We start from the raw sequence: 24,791 nt of genomic DNA, 5'->3' as shown, positions 1-24,791 counted from the left end.
ACAATAGAGTTTGGCAATCAAAGTGATCTTTAAAGAACAATGAATTTTTTGCAAATGATTCAACATTCATGAAGTAACGGTTTTCTTTGTTTTCAGCAGATTTTGAAGAATCTTTTAAATCATTAAAATTAATCTTAAAGATTTTTTTGTTTCTTTAGAGCTGGTTATTTTCAACTTGTATTACTAGTTCTATGGTATTTATAAGTTTAAAAAAACTTTAAAGGGCATTCAGCATACTAGTAATTATCTTTCTTAAACATTATACTTCATATTATATTATCAATTCTTTTGCAGTTTGTTTTCGGTCTATAGATGTAATATCGGTGTATAGATGTAATATCAATTATCGGTCTATAGATGTAATATCGATTATCGGTCTATAGATGTAATATCGATTATCGGTCTATAGATGTAATATCGGTTATCGGTCTATAGATGTAATATCTATTATCGCTCTATAGATGTTATATCGATTATCGGTCTATAGATGTAATATCGATTAGAGTATTTCTGTAAATGATAAGAATAAAGCAATAAGATCACCGTTACAGTGGGTCAAGTTGTGGTTCTGGTGTGGGCTTCGGCGGATATGGAGAACACGTGCTAAGCTTAGCAGAACCCGGATGTGGATCGGTAAGTCGGGTTGTCTTTAACCTTCATATAGAAAAACATTAATGAATTTCGGAGATTTGATTTGATTTTGTGTCCCCCTTTTTAATTTTTATCTGCCAGAGACAAAGGATTTCCTTCATTCTTACTACTACATGTGAATGCGTTGCCTTAACGAATAAAGGGTATTGTTTTAAGGAGTCGTCCAACTTGAGTTTTTACAATAAGAAATGATAGTTGAGTTGATTCACTAAAATATTATAGTCGTTTATTATTTTAGGTAAAATCTTTGCCACAAAATTTTCAAACCTCTCAAGATGATAAATTAACAATCTGTTAAAAGTACATGACATGTTTTCTTGATATTAAATGTAGTACAACCCGGGAAACTAGGAATGATAATTACATACTACGACTTCACATTGTGAGTCATTTTAAGGGTACTTGTCATGAAAAGAATATAAAAGATAACAAATATACTTCTTTATTAGCTAAAGAGTATGAAGCAATATTTCTCAGTAATAATTTTTTTATTCAATTGACATAAAAGATAAGTCCTTATTTAAAAACAAGTATTGGCAAATAATTTGATTTTGTTTGTATTTTTGACTCTGGTAAATATACAAAAAGGAACACAAAATAAAACTTTATAACCTGGTTTGGTATGGGGACACTCCCCCCCCCCCTCCCCTTAACAACCAGCTGCCGGAACTACTTTTCTGGTTAATATCTACTAGAGAGATTTTATTTAAAGAAAATCAAATTAAAACTTAAAATCCTACAAAAAATAAAATGTTTTTGTTTTAAAAACTATATATGGTATAGCCATCTGAGGCCCCCATTCAGAAAATGTGTATTTTTGCTATGGGGAGGGAGAGGGCAAGGATGCTACTAAAAATATAATTTAATTTGTTGAACAGTTAATATAGTAGACCCAAATCAGGAATTGCTGAATCCTCATATATAAGTATGAGTGTTGAACTACTTAAACATTATCATTACTTATTGTTGATTTTCATTCCCCTAATTTTGTTTTTCCTTAAACCACTTTTCCCCAACAGAATGGTCTCTGGAAACATGTGGGGGTAATGACACATTTCCAAAAAATAAACTCAGAGGAACTCGCATTACAACTTAGCAAATTCTGTGCTGAAGCAATCCAAAACCTGACACAAAACGCTCTGCAAACACCACAAAAAAATCCTTTAGTTTTATTCGATCTGTCCTAAATCGACACATTGAGAGGGATTTTGATATTGTGCGTGACCGCCAATTTAAAATTTCTAACAGCATTTTGGATGGTAAATTGAAGAAAAAAATTTCAGGAGTGTTTGGCTCGACCTACAAAGCATCAAGAAATTGTTTAAAAGCTGACCTTGAACAAATTTCAACATACCTCTATAAATCTTTTAATCCTGTGTCGTTGCGATTCAGAATTTGGTTCATTCTATCCATGCAGTTTGTTAGCCGTGGCCTTGAATTCCATGAACAGTTGAAAATAAATTCACTCCTCTTCTCCACTTTCTCATTCTATGCTTTTTATAATGTGCTTCCCTGATTATAAAGCGTAAACTGACCCATAACAGGTTATAATCGAATAATTTGGCCAAGAATTAGAGACATTCTTTAAAGAAACTCTAGTCTTTAGTTAATTACCCACCCTAAATTTGTAAATATTTTCCAGAAGTATTTCTAAGAGTGTTTTCAATTTTAAGTATGAAGAGGAAAATACCCAAATGATAACAAAAAGAATATTAACCTTCCACCCTCAAACTAGCAAGTGATAGGTTACATACAAATACTACCTTCCCCTCAAACTAGCAAGAGATAGGTTACATACAAGTACTACCCCGGTACTTTTCTTGACGTTTCTGCACTTACACAGGATTTTATAATAATATTAATTGTTTTTAACTCCTTTGAAAAAAGACACCAATTATAACAGTTTTACAAAATATACTTATTTAGGTTGGTATAGCGGTTCATGAAATGCTACACAGACTTGGACAAAGGCACGAGAATGTTCGAAGTGATCGGGATCGGTATGTCAGAATTGTCTGGAAAAATATCAATCCCGATTCCAGGTATCATTACTACAAACGCCTGACCTACAATAGGAACCCGTACGATGTAGGAAGCATAATGCATTCGGTTAGTTTTATTATGACGACAATCATAATGCATACGGTTATTTTATTAAGGAAGCCTAGTGCAAACGGTTAGTATAATAATGAGCATAATGCATGCGGTTAGTTTAATTATGACTTTATGGTGCATATGGTTAGTTTTTTAAAGGAAATATGGAGAAAACGTACATGATTCGAAATCAAAATTCCTTCAAATACAAAATAGGAGCAGAGCAAACGCAGGCCTCCAAACATCGCAGGTGGGATAGAGGAGTAAACATCCCCTGCTGACCGGTGACACCCGCTGTGTGCTCCTTGTCATGATCTGGATTTAACAGAAAAATCCATAGTCAATTCAGTGTATAAATATTAAACTAACAATTAGTATTAACAAGCTAATTCAAAGAATTTGTGTCCCCCGCTTAGGGAAAAAAGTAAACCAGTGCGGGGGTCGGGGGGGGATCCCCTTGACTGAATTTGTAGAATTATTGAATGTATACATGTATACTGAAGCAAATAAAATATGCCAATATGGATATAAAGGTTTGATTGCTAACCTATGTCGAAAAAAAGATAATGGCTCAACGGGGATGCGAACCCGGGCCCTCTCACATGTGAAGCGAGAGACATAACCACTAGACCACGGCTCCGCTTTAAACTAATGGAAATTATACGCAAAGATAACGTTACATACAGGTATATATATATTCACGTTTGATATTGTCAAAATTTTACACAATGCACGGTGTCTAATTTAACCTTCATTAAACAGTTCTATTACATGTAATAAGAATATAAAGTCCACCGAGAACCTGTTTTATACGTAATAACTCGCCTCATACCCCTATGCTAAAAATAGCCACATGTAATACAATAAATACTAATAAAACAAGCGGGGCGGGACACTTTGAGAGGGGTGAGAGAGGTCCTAGGGAGTTTTGGTATAAAATTACATTGCAAAAGCTCAAAATCTTCTTAAAATATCGCATGGAAAAGATAGTGTTTCATACAGACAGAATGTATAAATTAACGACCTTGAACTTTAACCTTTTAACCTCAAAATCAATACAGGTCTTCCTTAGGCCACAGGAAGTTGTTATGTAAAATTTCATTGCAAAAGCTCAAAGGGTTCTCGAGATATAGCGTGGAAACGAAAGTGTTATAACAGAGAGTATTTGCGAATTTATGACCTTGACCTTTTGACCTCAAAATCAATAGGGGTCTTCTTTAGCCCATAGGGAGTTGCTATGCAAAATTTCATTGCGAAAGCTCAAAGGGTTCTCGAGATATCGTGTGGAAACGAAAGCGTTACAGACAGACAGAAAGACGGACAGACCCAAATTAATATCCCCCACTTTTCAAGCGGGGGGACAAAAAGTCAGTCACCATTTGACTTATTGATAAATTGTATTTGCTGACAATGCTATTCAATCGACCATAAACCCTACCTAATGATGACTTTGAACAAGACAACTGAAATTCTTGTTTCATCAACATATTTGTCAATAATTCACTTCGTTTTAGAAATTGTTCATACGTAGAATATACTCTTGCGTATCGAACTGAAATGAAAGGAAATACGAGTTATAAGGACGTTTTTCTAGCCCCTAAATACATGTTCCTTCTTACATGCGTGTACAGTGTATAGAAATAAATTAAAAAGTATCTACAGTGTAGTTGCATATAAGCGAGTTTGGCTGGATTAATTTTTTAATTGTTCATTTAGTTGAAATTACTTTAGTTACTCAGCTTATTATATTGAATATACTGCATTGATTCTCCTATAAAAATCAATAAATTATACTGGTAGACTTCTCCTTTATATCAATGAATTATACGGGTAGACGTATCCTATACATACAATATTATGTGTATATATTTTCAGACTTTTAGCAATGCAGTAGAACTAGTGAGACGTCCGAAACATACAATATTATGTGTATATATTTTCAGACTTTTAGCAATGTAGTATAACTAAGAGACCTATACATACAATATTATGTGTATATATTTTCAGAGTTTCGGCAGTGCAGTAGAACCAAGAGACAAAAATCTGAAGTTTCTTTACTACCCGAACGGCCAGATCTTATCCTACTACGACCTAAAGGATGTCCTGGATCAGTATGAATGCACCGGTAATAAACGCACACGCTAACCTGTAAATCATTATTAATACACCGGTAATAGATATACACGCTAACCTGTAAATCATTTATACACCGGTAATCAATATACACACTAACCTGTAAATCATTATTAATACACCGGTAATAGATATACACACTAACCTTTAACTCATTACTAATACACCGGAAATATACACGCTAACCTTTAAATCATTATTAATACACCGGTAATAAATATACACTCTAACCTATAAATCATTGATACACCGGTAATAAATATACACGCTTACCTGTAAATCATTACTAATACACCGGTAATACACACGCTAACATGTAAATCATTATTTATACACCGGTAATATACACGCTAACCTGTAAATCATTATTAATACACCGGTAATCAATATACACGCTAACCTGTAAATCATTAATACACCGGTAATATACACGCTAACCTGTAAATCATTTAAGAAATGAATTTAATTTTTGAAATTCATGAGGTTATGAACTACGACGCTTCACGCCGGCATATTTCATGAAGCGCGTTACACCTGTAATATACACACTAACATGTAAATCATTATTAATACACCAGTAATATACATGCTAACTTGTAAATCATTATTAATACACCGGTTATATACACGCCAACCTGTAAATTATTATTTATACACCGGTAATGTACACGCTAACCTGTAAATCATTATTAATATACCGGTTAAAATACCGGTAATAAACACGCTAACATGTAAATCATTATTGATAAACCAGTAATAGGCAGACTAATTTGTAAGTCAATATTAATGCACCAGTAAAAACATGCACGCTAACTTAAAAAAAATCATTTTGAATGTACCGGTTAGAAACACACACTTGTAAATCATTAAGGGGGATGTACAAGCCATATTGGATCTAGTCTGGTGTAAACTAAGAAATACCAAGAATGCGCTTAATACTCTTCTAAACTAGCTCAAAGTTACTCAAAGTGCTAATGCACTAATTATCTACTGTTAGAGACCAAAATTAGTAAACAATTAAGTTTATTTTGTCTTAATTAGAAGAAAATTAATCATGTTAGAACTGCGCAGATACAGCATTCATGAGATGAAAAATGCATTGAAAATGGAGTTAGTTTGATTCATTGATAATATGGCTACAACCAATTTGTTTCGTTTTTTTCTTGTCATTATCCATAATTCTTGAAAATTTGATTTTTCATATGTGTGTCTTCCTGAGGCCATGTGTTTATTTCGTCCGCCATTCCTCTGTCACACAGAGTTCGAATAACAATGATTTTAGAATAAATGCGACCATAATAACACCAAGACAAGAAATTACTAAGTAATAATCATTAGGTTATATTACTTACTACTTTTATCTGTTGCATTGCATCGTCTGATTAATGAAAAAACGCGATTTTAACCTCACTCCAGCAAATCGGGAAAAACTTTTCTGTTCACAACTCGAAATTCCTCGCTAAAATTATTCCACTAAGCACATGGTTGGCATGTGCATATATCTGCTGTGGATAAATCCGTTTATTACCATGATTATATTTAATTTTTCATGGAACAAGTCTTGATAATTTGTTGGTTTCTTTAAAACTCAAGAAAAAAAGATAAAAATGTCCTAAACATATGTGTTTACGGTGGGTCTTTTTTCTGTGGCGAAAGAAGTTATTTTCAAATGGGGCACTGCAAGGAGGATGCTAAGCATTTAATTTGAAAATGTTAAACAATACGCAGTGCATGAAAAATAAATTGCAATTACATGTCTTACATTCGAAAAGTTGGTACATATGTCTATTTTGTTTATAAGTTAGATAGAAAAAATAGGCATTTATAGGATTTCCTTCAGGCACCTCACATAAATAGCTAGAATGTTTGCAATGACCCACACATTGTATGGGGTCATGTTTGGACACAAAAACGCATCATGTCTCATTATGTTGACAACGTTTTAAGCTCTCGCTTATTGAACATACGAAGCTTGATAAAATATAATGAGTTGTTTCTATGAAATTTAGAAGCGAGCACAATGTTTGCAATGAAAGGTCCATTGCATATGCTATGACTATCATCGCAAAAAAAGTGAGTGCTACCCCCCCCCTCCCCCGAAAATCCTTTGTTTGTTTTTCAAAATAGTGTCGAAGATTAAAAAAAAATTGCATTACTAAGTATGTGATGGAATATGTACTAGCCTTATAATACCACTTGTTATAAAAATATTTGGTTGCCCTCTCTCCCGATCTACTGCCTACAAATGGCCCGACTCATTTTTTTAACATTTCATTACACGATATTTTTTTCTTTTTCTTCCGTAAACAATTCTGTTTAAATTTTAAGGATTTTTTTTTCTCACCTATAAATACGGACCCAATAATTTTTCCCTGAGTTGGGAGGACCACCAAACATCATTTTAGAGATGTTTATAGGTTGATTTTTTTCTCTTTACTTTGTACAATTGTAATTTTGAAAATATGGGCAAATAGAAAAAAAAATTATGTTCAAACTAAATAAATTACTTCAAGCCACACTATAACACCTTTCCTCTTTTTAAAGTGTTCATATTATTTGAAATATTTTGCAACTGTAATTCTCTTCTACATTTAAAGATTGTTATGCCCCTCCATATTAAGAAGAGGTCTGGAAAACAAGATTCTGTGCTAAAAATAGACCACGTGCTGCTATCCATGAACTACTTTCATGGTTCTTTACACTCTTTTTGAAGACAATGGTACCTTGTTTTGAACTTGAAATTATCATTTAAAAGTGCAAAATTTAGACATTTTCTCAACAAATGGTTGTAGAGAGAACATTAATGCACAGTTTGCATATTTTTTTGGATTTTTTAAGGCTCTGCGGAATTCTGTAGCTGCGCAGTTCTAAGGAGCATATCAAAAGCATTTTTCTGCGAAAGTATAGGTTATATATGCACAACATGCATTCGATTATGCATATTTATTGTATCTTTATCAAAAAGACTTAAAATTTGATCAAAATATAATGTATTTTAGCCATTTGAAGAAATGTTTACATTTTGCGTTCACTGCACTAAAGGTGGCCGTACATCCCCCTTAAGATCACATAGATAATAGACATATAATTATGAATAAACTGATAATAAAGTACATAGACATATGCGCTAACTTTTAAATCATTATGAATTTCAAAACTTGTGCTTTTATTGATGTGATAAAATGGATGAAAAATAACATTTTTGTCGTGTAGCTACATGTTATAGTTATTTAAAGGATCACTAATTTACTATTGCTTGTTTGGTAAAATGTGTCTTTTGCGAAAAAATGCACAATTTAAAGACAGAATAAATCTAGACGACATTGAAACATTTATGTAGTCTTACGTCTCAATATTTTCAGCTCATTGTACCTCTCCTCCTGTCTGTGACAATGGCGGTTACGTCAACGTCACGTGTAAGTGCAACTGTCCGGCGGGGTTTACTGGGAACACGTGTCAGACAGTGGTTACAGATCCAGGTAGGAAAATAATATAGATAAACACAAAAGTTGTCACAAGTCTTACAATCAAATTAAATAATACAGCTGAATACAAAAGTTGTCACAAATCATGCAATAAAATAAAATAATATAGATTAATACAAAAGTTGTTAAAAGTCTTGCATTCAAATACGATAATACAGCTTAAAAATTGTCAAATACAAGTTTTACAATCAAATTTAAAGAGTAATGGTCTCCCGCTTAATATTTTAAGTTTAAAAAAATGCCTTTATTTGAATGAATGGGTTGGACTTGATATTTCTTTGGAAACGGTTTCCCATAAATTTTATCATAAGAACAGTTCTCACATTACCAAAACTTTTTATTTAAACCTTTGGAAAGAGTCTGTATTTAGTCTTTTATAATAGGAATGACTGAACTAAATGTTTTTAAAAATGTATGAAAAAAATATGCAGTTCTCAAACGCGAATTTAAATGTTATTGAAATAGCTTACAGCAAGATTTAGTCTTAAAAGTGTTTCCACCCTCACAATTTCATAGGTTCAAAGTACAAAAACTGCATTTTTTTTTCAATTAATATACTTTAAACTTTCCAATTATTGCAAAAAATGTATAGGTCACCATATTATTTAAGATGCGAAACATAAATAAACAGAAGTGTATGTCATCATAAAAAAATCGCACATGTTTGTAAAAAGTATTGTGAAAAATATGTAAAAACTGGTTAAAATGCATGATTCTGATGCCAAGTGTTCCTAAATATTTCATACTTAAAAGATACTTTTGAATTGTGAATATAAGGGAAACTTTTTTACAATGAAACAAATGTCTGAATGAAGAGACCTTAGAATGAGTTATTGCCCTTGTCAACATTTCTTAAAGACAGAATAATTGATTAAATATAGGAAATATACATTTTTTAAAATTCTTTAACCTACAATATTTATCATTGCATCTATTGTAAGCATTCTTCCAAGAGATATTGTTTTATTAGGTATGAATTTAAACTAATTACAGTTTTTGCAAAAACCTATGACATCAGAGGAGGGTGGAATTACCTTAATCTGTTGTTCCCGCATACTCCTCCATGGCACCTGATCCCACCTCTGATGTTTCGGAGGTCCGTGTTTCTCTGCTTTATTTTGTATTGTTTTATGGACTAAGATATTGAATACTGTTCGTTGTTTGTACCGGTATATCTTTCACTAATGTGGCCCTTACTTATTTATAGATTGTGGTGGATATGTTTATCTTAAGGAGAATGACCTTGTTTTGGAGCCAAACAAAGATGTATCAGTTACTTCCCCTAATTATCCCGGCCCTATTGGACAGGGCAAAATTTGTAGATGGGCAGTCAAGGTATCTAATAAAACATTTTTAGATTTAAAAAAAAGAGACATACATCTCCTAGGTTTAAACACATATTACATAGTAGAACACATCCGTATGAACAACATAAATAATGTATAGTATGAAGCATGTATGAATAAAGCATTTATAATTCCAACAATTCATTTTGTACACTGTTCGCAAAACATTTAAAATATCGTGTTCTCATATTTCCCTGCAGCTAGCTACAAGTTAGTCATAAAATGGCCTACACACATTCTTAAACATTTTAAAAATGTAAATGGTTATCAATATTTTGAGTTTTTGTCTGAATATCGTTTTTGGAAAACTGTCAATAATCATATTGGATGTTATAATTATCAAAATAATTTTTAATGAATTGTTATGAACAGATTTAGATATTTATGCTGGTTAACATATTTTCTAGTACACCTCTACAGATGTCAACATATGCTGCTGTCTTTCATTTACATGTATAAAAATACAATGTAAAGTTTCTGTGTAGTTTCTATTCAACTAAGATTAATTTTCTGGTATATTAAGACATATCGTATTTAATACCAGGCACCGGCAGGATACATAATAAAAATGACCATAGATGACCTCCATATGGCCTTTAACCCGAGAACAGTCCGCTGTTATCATTGGCTGGAGATACAGTACAACCTTCCAGGACAACCAGGAATCCGGTAACGTTCATGTAGCAACATCATACAAAAATCATACAAATATTATACAAACACCATACAAAAATCACACAAAAAACATACAAAATCTCACCAAAAAACATACGGATATTAAACAAACACCAAACAAACAAAAAATATGAAGATAACGAACAGTAATGAAGCTAAACATCCATGGAAGTAAAGCAAACATGGAGCTATATAAACATTAGAGTTGGGATCAGGTGCCATGAATGAGTAAGCATCCCCTTTCGACGTCATATCCGCTAGCTGCTTCTTGAGAAGGACCTGGTAAACAGAATGATAGAAGATAATACGATGCTGAAAGATGAACTGAAATACGTTTAATTCACAGAATGATTCGAAATGATTCAGTCAGCTAATGACTGAAAGGCAGAGCTCTACAATTGAGTCAATGTTTTTAGACATTTAGTAAGTGAATGAAGTAAGTTCCTAAAAAAAAATATGGTATCAAATGTTCTAACTCTGACATTTGCAAAATCTTAAGTGATATCTAACTTTATCACACTGATCTTTTTATAGACTGTCGTTTTGATGATATCTAACTTCAGATTGAATACTGTTCGTTATCTCCATATCCTTCTTCATCACAATTTGATATTCTTATAGACCATTGTTGAGGTGATACGTAAAGTGATAACTAACTTTATCACATTTTGATTTATTTATAGACAATTGTTGTGGCAATATCTATCTTTATCACAATTTGTTTCATTTATAGACATTCGTTGAGGTGATAACTAAAGTGATAACTAAATTTATCACAATTTGAACAATAGTAATAGACAGTCGTGGTTGTGATATTTGAGATAATATTCTAACTTTATCACAATTTGATCTATTTATGGTCAGTCGTTGTGGTGACGTCGTTGGAGAAACCTTCCTGACGTCAGTAGATTCACCCACGTTAATGATCGTAACCATGGATACCAAATTTGCCGGCAGCAGGGCTACACATAAAGGATTCAAGCTTCATTTTGAAAAAGAGAGGGAAGGTACACATTTAAGTAATAATATTAATATGAGTGGAACTACATTCATACATTGATTTTTTTCTATGCTTCAGATTGTAGATTCTTGGTCGTTTATAAGAGTAAAACATGATTTAATTATCTCACTCAGATATAATGATGTTTTTCTACTTTGCTGTAATTTAAAAAAGGGTGTTATAAGCAGTAATTTTCCTTTTTTAAAAAATTGTCTTGAATTAATCAGCCAGTTTGCCCTGGCACTTCTTTACAATCTTGTTTTCCCCTCTAGTCTGTAGAGACAACACCTGTCAGTATGGAGTGTGTATTCCCTCCGCGCTGAGAGCCTGTCAATACAAGTGTGTGTGTCAGCCTGGGTACAAGGGGGACAACTGTGAACAGGTTATCGGTATGTAACAAGTATTATCCTAACCCTGGTACATGTTATCGGTATGTACTCAATATTACCCGAACCCTGGTATATGTTATCGGTATGTACCCAATATTACCCTAACCCTGGTATATGTTATTGGTATGTAACCAATCTAACCCTGGTACATGTTATTGGTATGTAACCTTGGTACATGTATACCGGGGTAGCCTTTTCATAACATAGCATGAAGTACTTTTCGTAGAATTCAATATAGATATGGATTTAGTTAGGATTAGTCTCCATGAAAAATACCGGCGTCGTAGTTGACGTTCTAATTAAATCTAAAGGAAATGCATTTCTTAAATAAAACTTATGGCGTACATGAGATATACATGTACATAATGACATACACATTAAGAGAAAATAATTTAATTTTGCTTGTATTCTTGCCTCTCATTGGTTGATTTCCAAGAAGGAACGCATAACATTTTGTATAATCTGGTTTGGTATGGGGACACACCCCCTTGACAACCAGCATAATCATCTGTATCCATTAATCCCCTCATTTCCAGTCCTTGGGATTCATGGAAAATCCCAGATTTAATGAATGTACCTTAAATTTCAAACAGTTACTCGACCTTACCTCACGTAAACAAGCATCATGGCTGCTAGTTCTATGTATCAGTGTTTACCTCCCCTCGCTTCCCACCACTTCCGTTACTACGGTTGTATTATTGCGCGGTAAATTTGAACTCATAAAAACAACACAATTTTACATCCCCAGTTGTATAATTATTTTAAAATTAAATTATAAGGAATACATAAGCGAAGCGGATTATAAAAAAGCGTAAACTGACCCAAACCATATTATACTCGATAATTTGGCCAAGAATTAGAGTCATTCCTTAAATAATAGAATTTGTCTCTTTTTAATCATATTATTCAATATCTTTATTGGACAAAAAATCACATTAAAAATTGTATGATTAAGCAAATAAAAGATATCAAAAAAATCTAATCGACATTTTCTGCTCTTTACAAAGAAAATGTATTTTAATAATATTCATTTTGTGTAGACGGTGCTCAACTTAAATGTACTTTTGAGAGGTTTGAGAAATGTTTCTTCAGCAACATCGAGGAAGGTGATAACTTTCAATGGGGACTTGGGTTTGTACGTATTTTTTTTTTTATTCTAGGAATGAAATGAATATACGACTTTGCATTTCACCAAATTTTCTTCAGTTACCGATATGTTTCTTTATCCATAAAAACCGGTATGATACTCAGTATTTGTGTCTCTTACACTTTTTGTTGTCAAAGTACACTCTATTTGTTGACATAAAAAGATGTCTAATTGTTAAAAGATACTATAACCCCTGTGTCGTTACATACATTTAAAGGAATTAAGGTCACGAGCATAATGAAAAAAAATATGTAATTTGGCTTTACAGCACCACTATACACTAACATACAGTCATAAAATGAAGTTCCAGGGATTGGAGCTCATTCTTTTTAAAAACCTCACTTCATTATATACGTTATTTTAACAATATAGTTAAAACATTGTGTCACATTGATGTAAGAGTCAATTCATTTTTGCATGTTCACTTTACGAAGTGATCAACTGTATATCAATACGTGCATGGTAATTGCAGAAACATAGTATATCCACAAGGCCAGAAGACGCTTACAGAGGAGCCAGGTTCTTATTTGCTGAGATGTCTTTACCACGAAAACAGGGGGATAAGGCCATCATCAGAACAACAGTCCCCCTACCAGGTATCACTAGTCTTCAGCCAAGGAGTTCAGCTGCAATTGGTTCAGTGAAGGAATTCAAATCTCATAAAGCTCAATATGATTTTTTTTCCATTCATTTGATTTTGAAACAGGTCTGTTTATTTTGTCCCCGCTTAAAACGTGGGAGAGTATATTTAGTTATCGGGATGCCCATCCGTCTGTTACGCTTAGGGGTACCCACCTCTCATACCACTGAATATTTGATGAGACTTTCACAGAAGCTTTTTTACATATTGCTATTGTACACTTCCCATTATACTTTTTGATCCGACACATATTTTGGGTTCCCCATAGCAAAACATGGACGCTGCCATTATATTAATATCGAAGGTGGGAATATCATTTAGTAAGCTCATTGTTCAAAGTACATTTAGTTGTTTCCTAAAGCGGGTGAATCTATTTTTTATTGCTTACAGAACAGAACGGTTGCCTTTCTTTTGCGTACAGCATGTTTGGTAGAAATGTTTACAAGCTGTCGTTGTTTTACGAGGGAACAAACATAAATAAGACCTCATTGTGGACAAAAGAAGGAAACCAAGGATCTGATTGGCTGACGGCAAAAGTTAATGTTCCAGCAACAACGGGTCTAAAAGTAAGACATCACTGCACCTTACTTAGTTACGTAAAGATTCCTCTATACATAACACACCAAAGAAATCCAATTCTTCGAAATTTTTATGCATTTTTAAAAGTAAAACGCCCTTAGATTTAAAATTGAATGATTTGGAATCTAGCTAGCTAATAATGCTATTTGTAATCAATATAGGAATCCATAAAAAATTTTCTAGGCCAGGATAAGTTAATTTAGAGCTTAATTGGCATATTTCCCATCTTTTAACTAGATAAAGGGATATCTGTTCGTCAATATCTTGTAGTCTTTAAACTTTTGTTTAAATGACAGGTTACCGACGTTAAACATGCAAAAGATTAGTTCAATATCGATACCTTTATATAACATACTTTTCTCAATGTCCTGAAAATTGCTAAAATGTAAGAGGTCATTTAAGATATGTAGGGTTCAAAGCAATAGTTTTAACTCTAAGTTAATATTTTCTGTAGCTTTCGTTTGAGGCTATTACATGAGATTCTTGGGATGGTGACGTAGTTTATATTTTTTCTGTAGCTATCGTTTGAGGCTATTCCAGGAGATTCTTGGGATGGTGACGTAGTTTATATTTTTCCTGTAGCTTTCGTTTGAGGCTATTACAGGAGATTCTTGGGATGGTTACATAGTTTATATTTTTCCTGTAGCTTTCGTTTGAGGCTGTTACAGGAGATTCTTGGGATGGTGACGAAGTTTATATTTTTTCTGTAGCTTTCGTTTGAAGCTATTACAAGAGATTCTTGGGATGGTGACGTAGTTTATATTTTTTCTGTAGCTTTCGTTTGAGGCTATTACAGGAGATTCTTGGGATGGTGACGTAGTTTATATTTTTTCTGTAGCTTTCGTTTAAGGCTATTACATGAGATTCTTGGGATGGTGACGTAGTTTATATTTTTTCTGTAGCTTTGGTTTGAGGCTATTACAGGAGATTCTTGGGATGGTGACGTAGTTTATATTTTAATTGTAGCTTTCGTTTGAGGCTATTACAGGAGATTCTTGGGATGGTGACGTAGCACTCGATGAGGTCACGTGGGAGACAGGGCAATGTGGTGAGTACTGCTGCAACACCATGTCATTACTGGAAACGAATTGTAGCTTCTTCATAGTGCTTAACAGAGAACTGGGGAAAAATTGAATACTTAAATATTTACTCGCGTAATAATTAGCATAAACGTCAAAAGTGTAAATGCATAAAATTATCAAGCAACCAAGTTGATTGATCATCATCATCATAAAACGAAAAAAACCACGCAGTTTTTCCTTTCACTTCATTTACATTTTGATGTTAATTAAAAAATCAAGAAGAAATCTCAGCATCGCTGTATTACTATGCAATACGCAGCGAAAATCATGCAGGTCTGTCACGTGCTGAGCAAAGCGCTTTAGATGGTTATATTTGTAGTTTTTTTCTCAGAAAAAACATTGAGCAATGTAATAAGGTTCAAATTAACAAAAATTCCATTCTTCTGTCCAAATTTTACGACCATCGCATGATAGAAAATTACCTTAATGAAGCGGTGAATTTTACTTAGAGATTGAATACTGTTCCTTATCTCAACATCCTTCTAAACAAAAAATATAATGCATCTCTGTGTGAAATTCACAAAACTGACCAGTAACAACTACGTGTGACTTCCACCAAACAAAAAGTAGTGTTACGTACAAACAATAGGAAGGCTATACGAAATCGTCTTGTTGATAACGTTTCATTAACCTATATTTTAGACATGACCAGTAAAAAGGAATGTATTGAGCCAGGGAAAGAGTATGAAGGCACACGTGACTACACAAAACGCGGGGTCAAATGTCAAGCCTGGGCATCTAATGAGCCACACATAGTCACTTCAAGTAAGTTATTTATTTTGCAATCATGAATTTATAGCTGAATATTTGAATTTAAAAATTATCCATCAAAATTATACAGTGGATCTGATTGGTTTAGAGCATGTCATGTGACGTGTGATAATTCGTGATGTCTCCCTCACGCGCTTGATCACAACTGTTGTGACCCTTCAGATGACAATGAGATATAGCGTAAACGGGAAAGTAGGGTACAAGTGTGTTGTCTCCTTTTGAATAAAATTACATTGGTTTAAGCGAGACGACTCAATAATTATACAGTCAATCTGATTGGTTTAGAGGATGTCACGTGAGGTGAGACAATTCGTGATGTCTCCTTCACGCGCAGGATGACAATTGTTGTCACCCTTTAAATGACAATGAGATCTACTAGCGGAATGTAGGGTACAAGAGTGTAGTCTCCCTTTGAATAAAATTACATTGGTTTAAGCAAGATGACTCAATAATTATACATATATTTTTGTAAAATATCCGGGATCGGTAATCAAAAAAATTCTAACGATGACGCAAAAGTCTGTTTACATATTTTGAAAGTTTGGAATCGGTGCAGAGTAGAACACAAGAAGTTTAATTAATTAATATTTTCTAGCCCATCTAATTGATAATTTAGGTTCTTCAGCATAATAAAACTATTATGGACTGTTAAGAAGGGAGACATCACCAATTATCAGGTCGTACTTGCCCTTGGGTGACAACTCTAATCAGACCTGATAGTAAGTGATGACTCCCTTCTAAACAGTCCATCTTTTTAAACAAGAGGCCCATGGGCCACATCGCTCACCTGAGTAACTTGGGTGATGCAGATCTTTTTAAAAGATTTGTTCTATATATATTTCTATGTAAAACTTGGATTCCCCATTGTGGCCCCGCCTTATGCCCGAGGGTCATGATTTTAACAATTTAAAATCTACACTACTCAAGGATGCTTCCACATAAGTTTCAGCTTTCCTGGCCTAGTGGTTCTTGAAAAGAAGATTTTAAAAGATTTGTTCAATAAATCTCTATGTAAAACTTGGATTCCCTATTGTGGCCCCGCCCTACCCTCGGGGGTCATGATTTTAACAATTTAATATCTACACTACCAAAGGATGCTCCCACATAAGTTTCAGCTTTCCTGGCCAAGTGGTTCTTGAGAAGAAGATTTTCAAAGATTTGTTCTATATATTTCTATGTAAAACTTGGATTCCCTATTGTGACCCCGCCCTAACCTCGGGGGTCATGATTTTAACAATTTAATATCTACACTACCCAAGGATGCTTCCACATAAGTTTTAGCTTTCCTGGCCCAGTGGTTCTTCAGAAGAAGATTTTTAAAGATTTGTTCTATATATTTCTATGTAAAACTTGGATTCCCCATTGTGGCCCCGCCCTACGCCCGAGGGTCATGATTTTAACAATTTAAAATCTACACTACCCAAGGATGCTTCCACATAAGTTTCAGCTTTCCTGGCCTAGTGGTTCTTGAAAAGAAGATTTTAAAAGATTTGTTCAATAAATCTCTATGTAAAACTTGGATTCCCTATTGTGGCCCTGCCCTACCCCAGGGGGTCATGATTTTTACAATTTAATATCTACACTACCCAAGGATGCTCCTACATAAGTTTCAGCTTTCCTGGCCCAGTGGTTCTTGAGAAGAAGATTTTTAAAGATTTATTCTATATATTTTTAGGTAAAACTTGGATTCGCTATTGTGGCCCCGCCCTACCCCCGGGGGTCATGATCTTTACAATTTAATATCTACACTACCCAAGGATGCTTCCACATAAGTTTCAGCTTTTCTGGTCCAGTGGTTCTTAAGAAGAAGATTTTTAAAGATTTGTTCTATATATTTCCATGTAAAACTTGGATTCCCTATTGTGGCCCCGCCCTACCCCAGGGGGGTCATGATTTTTACAATTTAATATCTACACTACCCAAGGATGCTCCCACATAAGTTTCAGCTTTCCTGGCCCAGTGGTTCTTGAGAAGAAGATTTTTAAAGATTTATTCTATATATTTCTAGGTATAACTTGGATTCCCTATTGTGGCCCCGCCCTACCCCCGGGGGTCATGATTTTTACAATTTAATATCTACACTACCCAAGGATGATTCCACATAAGTTTCAGCTTTTCTGGTCCAGTGGTTCTTGAGAAGAAGATTTTTAAATATTTGTTCTATATATTTGTATGTAATACTTGGATTCCCTATTGTGGCCCCGCCCTACCCCCTGGGGTCATGATTTTAACAATTTAATATCTACACTACCCCAGGATGCTTCCACATAAATTTCAGCTTTTTTGGCCCAGTGGTTCTTGAGAAGAAGATTTTTTAATGACCCCACCCTATTTTCGTATTTTCTTGATTATCTCCCCTTGGAAGGGGTCTTGGCCCTTGATTTTAACAATTTAAATTCCCCTTCACTCAAGGATGCTTTATACCACGTTTGGTTAAAATTGGCCCAGTGGTTCTTGAGAAGAAGTTGAAAATGTGAAAAGTTTACAGACGGACGGACGGACAGACCCACGAAATGCAGGTTATCTGACTGACAAATTTATGTGACTTTTTCAAAAAAATTTATGTGGCGCAAAACATGATACATGGGGTACGGGAGGTAACTCTCAAACCCTTTGACGGACGTCCATATACGGACAATATTTTTTATGTGACACTTCTTTAGAACGATTTTTTAAGTCACATAACACTCATTTCTGCTAAAAAAAAAATCAAATTTTTATGTGACAGTCACATAAAACAAAAGAGTCACATAAATCTTAAATGGGCACAAAAACTGTCACTTAACCATTATTTCGTGAGAACGGACGGACAGACAGACGGACGGACGGACGACGGACACCGGGTGATCAGAAAAGCTCACTTGAGCTTTCAGCTCAGGTGAGCTAAAAAATAAACAGTTATAGGTTGTAATTCCCTTTTCTTCAGAGTTTTTCCATCTTGTATGCAAGTCTAACCATTACCTTTACTTCAGAATATGTCTACTTCGTTTGTGTAACTATTTCCTTTTCTACAGAGTATGCCTACCTTGCCTGTATAACTTTTTCCTTTTTTACAGAGTATGATGCCTACCTCTCTAATCAGTCTAACTATTTCCCTTTCTACAGAGTACACCTACCTCGCTAACCAGTCTAACTATTTCCCTTTCTACAGAGTATGATGCCTACCTGGCTAATCTGTCTATTTTCTTTTCTACAGAGTATGCCTACCTCGCCAGTTTAACTATTTCCTTTTCTACAGAGTATGATGCCTACCTGGCTAATCAGTCTAATTATTTCCCTTTCTACAGAGTACACCTACCTTGCTAATCAGTCTAATTACTGTCGGATCGCTGACGAGCCGGGGCCTTGGTGCTATACCACGTCTAACTCCACACGGTGGGACTGGTGCGACGTACCATACTGCTGTATGTTTTACACATTATATTTTACACAAAACATAACCGCATTCTAAAAACCATCTCAAAGGTTGTTCTTGTCTCGTACAGCTCTCTTTGCTCATTCCTAATCTTGCAATTTAATTGATTTCTCTCAAAATGTTAATCACAGATTTGCCCAAACGGATCATTTAAGTGAAATTCAAAGTTGCAAATATTTCTAAAATTCAAAATGAATGGTACTTATATTTTGTGAGAGGACATTAAATCGCATTCTGTCAGTCCGTCAGAAAAAACTTTAACCTTGCTCATAACTTTCGATTTCGTGTAGCTTTGACTTTCATATTTCACATGTGTATTCCTAGTGACAAGACCTTTCTTAGGGTACCACCAAATTTGACCTTGGAAATTGACCCACTTTTACACAAAAATACCGAACTTTTACTTTAACCATAACTTTTGAATGGTATTTCACAAATACATTCTTTGTTGCAAGACCTTTTATTAGATACCAACAACTTTGACCTTTTGACATTGACCTTGTTTTTTTTTATAATTATGAAAAAACTTTAATCTTGGCCATAACTTTTAAACGGTGTGGGCTAGGGCTTCATACTTCACATATGTAATCCTTGTGAGGAAACCGTTCATTGTATACGAACAACTTTGACCTTGACCTTGGAGTTTGACCTCCTTTTTCATAAAAAAAACTTTAACCTTGGCCGTAACTTTTAAACGGTTCGGGCAAGGTTTTTCTTACTCTACATATGTAAAACTTGTGGCAAGACCTTTCATTGTACATGAATAACTTGGACCCTTTAACCTTAGAGTTTGACCTACTTTTAAAACATTAACCTTAGCCATTATTTTTTAAGTGTTTGGGCAAGGGCTTTCATACTTCACCTATGTAATACTATGTAAAACCTTTCATTGGACATAAAGAACTTTGACCCTTTCACCTTGACCTTGGAGTTTGACCGACTTTTTAAGACTTTAAACTTGTCCATAACTTTTGTACGGTTCGGGCAAGGACTTTTATACTTCACATATGTAATACTTGTGGTGATAGTGATACCTTTCTTAAGAAACTACCAATATATATTAAATTTGTATTTAAGGAAAGTTGAGTCTTCGCTATTTTGCCATATTGGGTCATTAGGTTCACTTCCTTCTGACTTTGATTAAGAAGAGATAGGGCTTTCATATCTGACATGTGCATTACCTATGACAAGTTTTGACACAATATGTCATAACAAATGACAAACATCCAACCCACAATTCTTTGAATTTGCTTGTTATTACTACCTATACAATTAAACTCAATTGTTATACCCCTTTAGCAAAGCACTTAGTAAGCTGGCCTCTCTTTAGATGTCTAAGTATAACCTGTTTTTAACAGCTTCAACTGAGTGTGCTTATACGCCGAACCAGGCCGACTACAGTGGGACCGTCAGTCACACAAAAACAGGACTTCCGTGTCAGAGATGGGACTCGCAGACTCCACACACTCACTCCTATAACAATCTCGTGAAGGACGAGAACTACTGTAGGAACCCGGATGGCAGTGCTGGGGCCTGGTGTTTTACACAAGATACAGATATCCGCTGGGAGTTGTGCGATGTCCAGCAATGTGGTAAGGACGTGGGAAATTTTTATACCCCGCTCCAAAGAAAGAGGGTGTATACTGTTTCAGCCTTGTGATAAAATCTTTCGTCAACTTTCTGTTTGTCCGTTCGTCTGTCCGTTCAAACACGTTTCATGCAAAGCAAATTATCGTCGCAGTTTTCTCAGCAACAACTCATTATAAATTATTTTTAAAAATCCCATTTTTTTTTCTTACAAAAAGTCAAGCAATGTTGTATAACTTTCTATTAAAAGACAACATCGCTTAACATTTTTATCATAAATCTTGTATGAACTGTGAATTGTAGTTACTTTGGTCGACTTAATTTCGTTGGACAATGATTAAACAGGGCAGAAATTACACCTTGCTAATTTCATTCACACAAGTTTAAGGAGTCTTCACAAGTATATCTTTTTCACAGAGAAAATTCAGCGCGACTGTCTTATGACCGGCAGAGGGTTAGACTATGCTGGAACTACTTCTACAACTGCTTCTGGGAAAACGTGTCTTAACTGGCCAGATGGTATGTGCACAATGTTTGGATACATCTTTTTTTTACTTTCTCAACATTTTAAAGCAAAGATATAATAACGAATTCATTTGATGTATCTGTATAGTGATCATAAAAATGAACTCCAATGATTCCAGAATCTATGACGGGGGATGCTAATTACTGCAGGAACCCCGACCTGTCATCTAAACCCTGGTGTTATGTACAAGGAGAAAACGGCCCAAAGAAAGAATATTGTGAAATAAAATCATGTGGTAATAAAGTATTTATAAGGTCTGAATTAATAAAAGAAATTGATGAAAATTAGATAAATATACTCACTGGTATCTTTTCCTTTTGTAATTACTTGTCAACCGCGTATGTGTCTGATACTAGCATAAAATTGAAACTGGTTTATTATGAAACCCATCACTATTTTTGGTTTCCTGCAGCGGATTCGCCGTGTTTTCCCAATCCCTGTAAGAACAGAGGCCATTGTGAGGTGGACGGAGCATCCTATAACTGTACCTGTCTGGAGGGATTCAGAGGAAATCAATGTGAAATACAAGGTGAAATGACAATTTATACACAAATGCATACTACAAATATTTCCTAACCTTTTCTTATATTTGTCTTGGTTTCCCACTGCCAGATTAACTATGTCTATTCGCATTTCAATTTAATCAGCTTTCCCACAAGGTGCATTTTGTATGCTATCGAGAAATTTCTCTGAATTTAAGTTCACTTCAAACTTTATTTCACTTTGTTTCTATATTTAGTTCATACAATTGATACATGATGTACTTCTCAGATCTGCTGGAAGAGGCCGACTGTAAACGAACTACCACAGGGTGGGACTATCGCGGGAGGATCAACGTGACAAAATCTGGGCGGATCTGCCAGGCGTGGGCGTCCCAGACTCCTCATGCACATTCCGTAGGGACGACCAGAGCTGAGAACTACTGTAGAAATCCCGATAAAGAGCCAGCGCCGTGGTGCTACACCACTGATCCAAACAAACGCTACGAGCTGTGTGATGTTCCGGATTGTGGTAACTAGTTTTTATATCTACGGATATACCGTTTATGGTAGTCTAGTGGTAGAGCGTTCGCTTCGTGATCTGGAGGTCCGGGTTCGATTCTCGTTCCTGGCGCCGCGTCAAACTTAGACGTAAAAATAGGTAGCGACGTGTTTTCGCCAAGCGCTCGGCATCAGAAGTGAAAGTAATGTGTCTTTTGGATATGACCTTAAGAACGTAGGTTATGTGTCAGACTATGTGCTTGCTTTATAAAAAACCCTCATCGTTCAATGGCCCTGAGTGCCGAGTATAGGTCTAAATTTGAAGCCCTTCATCTGCATACGGTAACGTCTTCATATGAGTGAAAAATTCTCGAGAGGGACATTAAACAATATACAATCAATCAATCATCTATCGAATATCTGATGGTCTTATGATTTGAAGGGACTGGGTGACAGATAGGAAGATTTCATTTCTCGGTTATATTCTACATCGTGGGAATGAATTTTATGAATCTGAAAAAAAGTGATATAAAAAGGTGCTGGATTTAAAAAATTCATTCTAGTAGAGGGCTACAAATTTTGTCCTATAATCGGTACTCAAGGACATTGAATAATGCGGGATCTTTTTCGTGCAAACACTTACTGCGACAAAGGTCCTCAGTTTATATGGTCTCATCCGGAGGACCGTGCTACACCTCCCGCAGTGTAAATCGAACCTGCGACGTAAGGATCAACTCCTTACTTTAGGTCATGCGCTCTAACCACTGTGCCATGCGAATGACAAGTTGAATAGAAAGAGAGAAATAAGCTTAAATACAATAGTAAATTATATATATAGCTGTACTCAATCATCATTATGTGTGAAACAAATTTAACTAAATATTAACTGTTAACAATTATCTGTTCTGTTCACAGCGACCCCAGCCTTAGAATGCCTCCCTACTTCTGATCCTAAAGGTGAACGCTACTTCGGTAGACATAATGTTGCAGATACTGGAGACTTGTGTCAATCCTGGGCGAGCCAGACTCCTAACACACATCGCTACTCCTACCTTAGTGACCAGGACAACTTCTGCAGGAACCCAGACGGCGAGCCCGTCCCCTGGTGTTACACCGTCAACCCGAAAGTTCGATGGAGCTACTGTCATATTCCGTACTGTTGATGAATATCTGTAATATTCTTTACTGTTCATGAATAAGGAGGAGTTAATATGAACAATTAGTTTGTTTAACAAAGTGCTGTACTTTTCCTACGTTGATTTGCATATATACGATTTTCATGTTAACCTTTAACCTTCGTTGATTTATATACATACGATTTTCATGTTAACCTTTAACCTTCGTTGATTTGCATATAACGATTTTCATGTTAACCTTTAACCTTCGCTGATTTGCATATAATGATTTTCATGTTAACCTTTAAACTTCGTTGATTTGCATTTAATGATTTTCATGTTAACCTTTAACCTTCGTTGATTCACTTACAAGCGATTTTCATGTTAACCTTTAACCTTCGTTGATTTACATACATGCGATTTTCATGTTAACCTTCTGCAATTTTTTGAACTACAGAACAAATAAGACATTGCAACACTAACGTCGTATGCTAAAATCAAACAGTTTTGAAAGAAAGTGAATGTATCTCGCACGCTTGTGCAATTTATATATATTTTATCTCAATTAAAATTATATAGTACACTTGTTTAGTATGAATCACACGCTTGTACAATGTATTTATATTTTATCTCTATTGAATTTATACAGTAAACGTAACGTTTGTACAATGTATTTAAACCAGAGTAGAAGATTATATGCATTTTCACTTTATAATCAACAGAGCTCAAACCTTACGCCAGAACCCCTGTCTCCGGGGGTCATGAAATTCACAATTTTGGAAAAGGCGGCTTAATTTAACATAACCATGCATTTGGTTGGTTTATTAATTCCTATTTAATACTCAGGCGCAGAGAAGATTTTTAATATGATTCAAACTATTTCACTATATATACAATAAATCTCGCCCTAACACCAGAATCCCAGACCCTGGGCCCATGAAATTAACAAATTATTAAGAAGTATCCTACCTCATCACTATGTATCAATTTATTTGGATGTATACCCAAGAGCAGAGAAGATTTTAAATATTTATGAATTTTCACTATGTAATCAATTGATTCCCGCCAAAACACCAGAACCCGACCGATCCAAGGGTCATGAAATCCATAATTTTGGAAGAAGTAACCTTACTCAACAAAACCATATACTTGGTTACTTAATATATATACCCAGGA

At 34.8% G+C, this 24,791-nt stretch overlaps 1 protein-coding gene across 1 annotated transcript; it reads left to right on the top strand.

Moving 5' to 3' along the window:
• Window positions 1-551: 551 nt before the first annotated feature.
• On the top strand, window positions 552-23,761 carry LOC134244761 (uncharacterized; the record flags this gene model as incomplete). Its single annotated transcript, XM_062727005.1, has 20 exons — window positions 552-633; window positions 2,578-2,760; window positions 4,753-4,870; window positions 8,241-8,357; window positions 9,571-9,698; window positions 10,254-10,378; window positions 11,249-11,391; window positions 11,657-11,773; window positions 12,814-12,908; window positions 13,393-13,516; window positions 13,951-14,126; window positions 15,106-15,187; window positions 15,864-15,986; window positions 19,280-19,396; window positions 20,766-20,999; window positions 21,412-21,513; window positions 21,639-21,755; window positions 21,933-22,049; window positions 22,292-22,531; window positions 23,416-23,761. Coding segments are annotated over 20 exons (2,788 nt in total), but the record flags the coding sequence as incomplete, so codon positions are not given.
• Between the last annotated feature and the right edge of the window lie 1,030 nt (window positions 23,762-24,791).

The sequence above is a fragment of the Saccostrea cucullata genome, unplaced genomic scaffold (genome assembly GCF_032062105.1).
Source record: "Saccostrea cucullata isolate Sc308-1 unplaced genomic scaffold, CSIRO_AGI_Scuc_v1 ctg2502, whole genome shotgun sequence".
In the NCBI taxonomy this organism is placed as follows: Eukaryota; Metazoa; Mollusca; class Bivalvia; order Ostreida; family Ostreidae; genus Saccostrea; species Saccostrea cuccullata.
The sequence above is the reverse complement of the archived record's forward strand: the minus strand, read 5'-3'. Positions and strand labels throughout refer to the sequence as shown.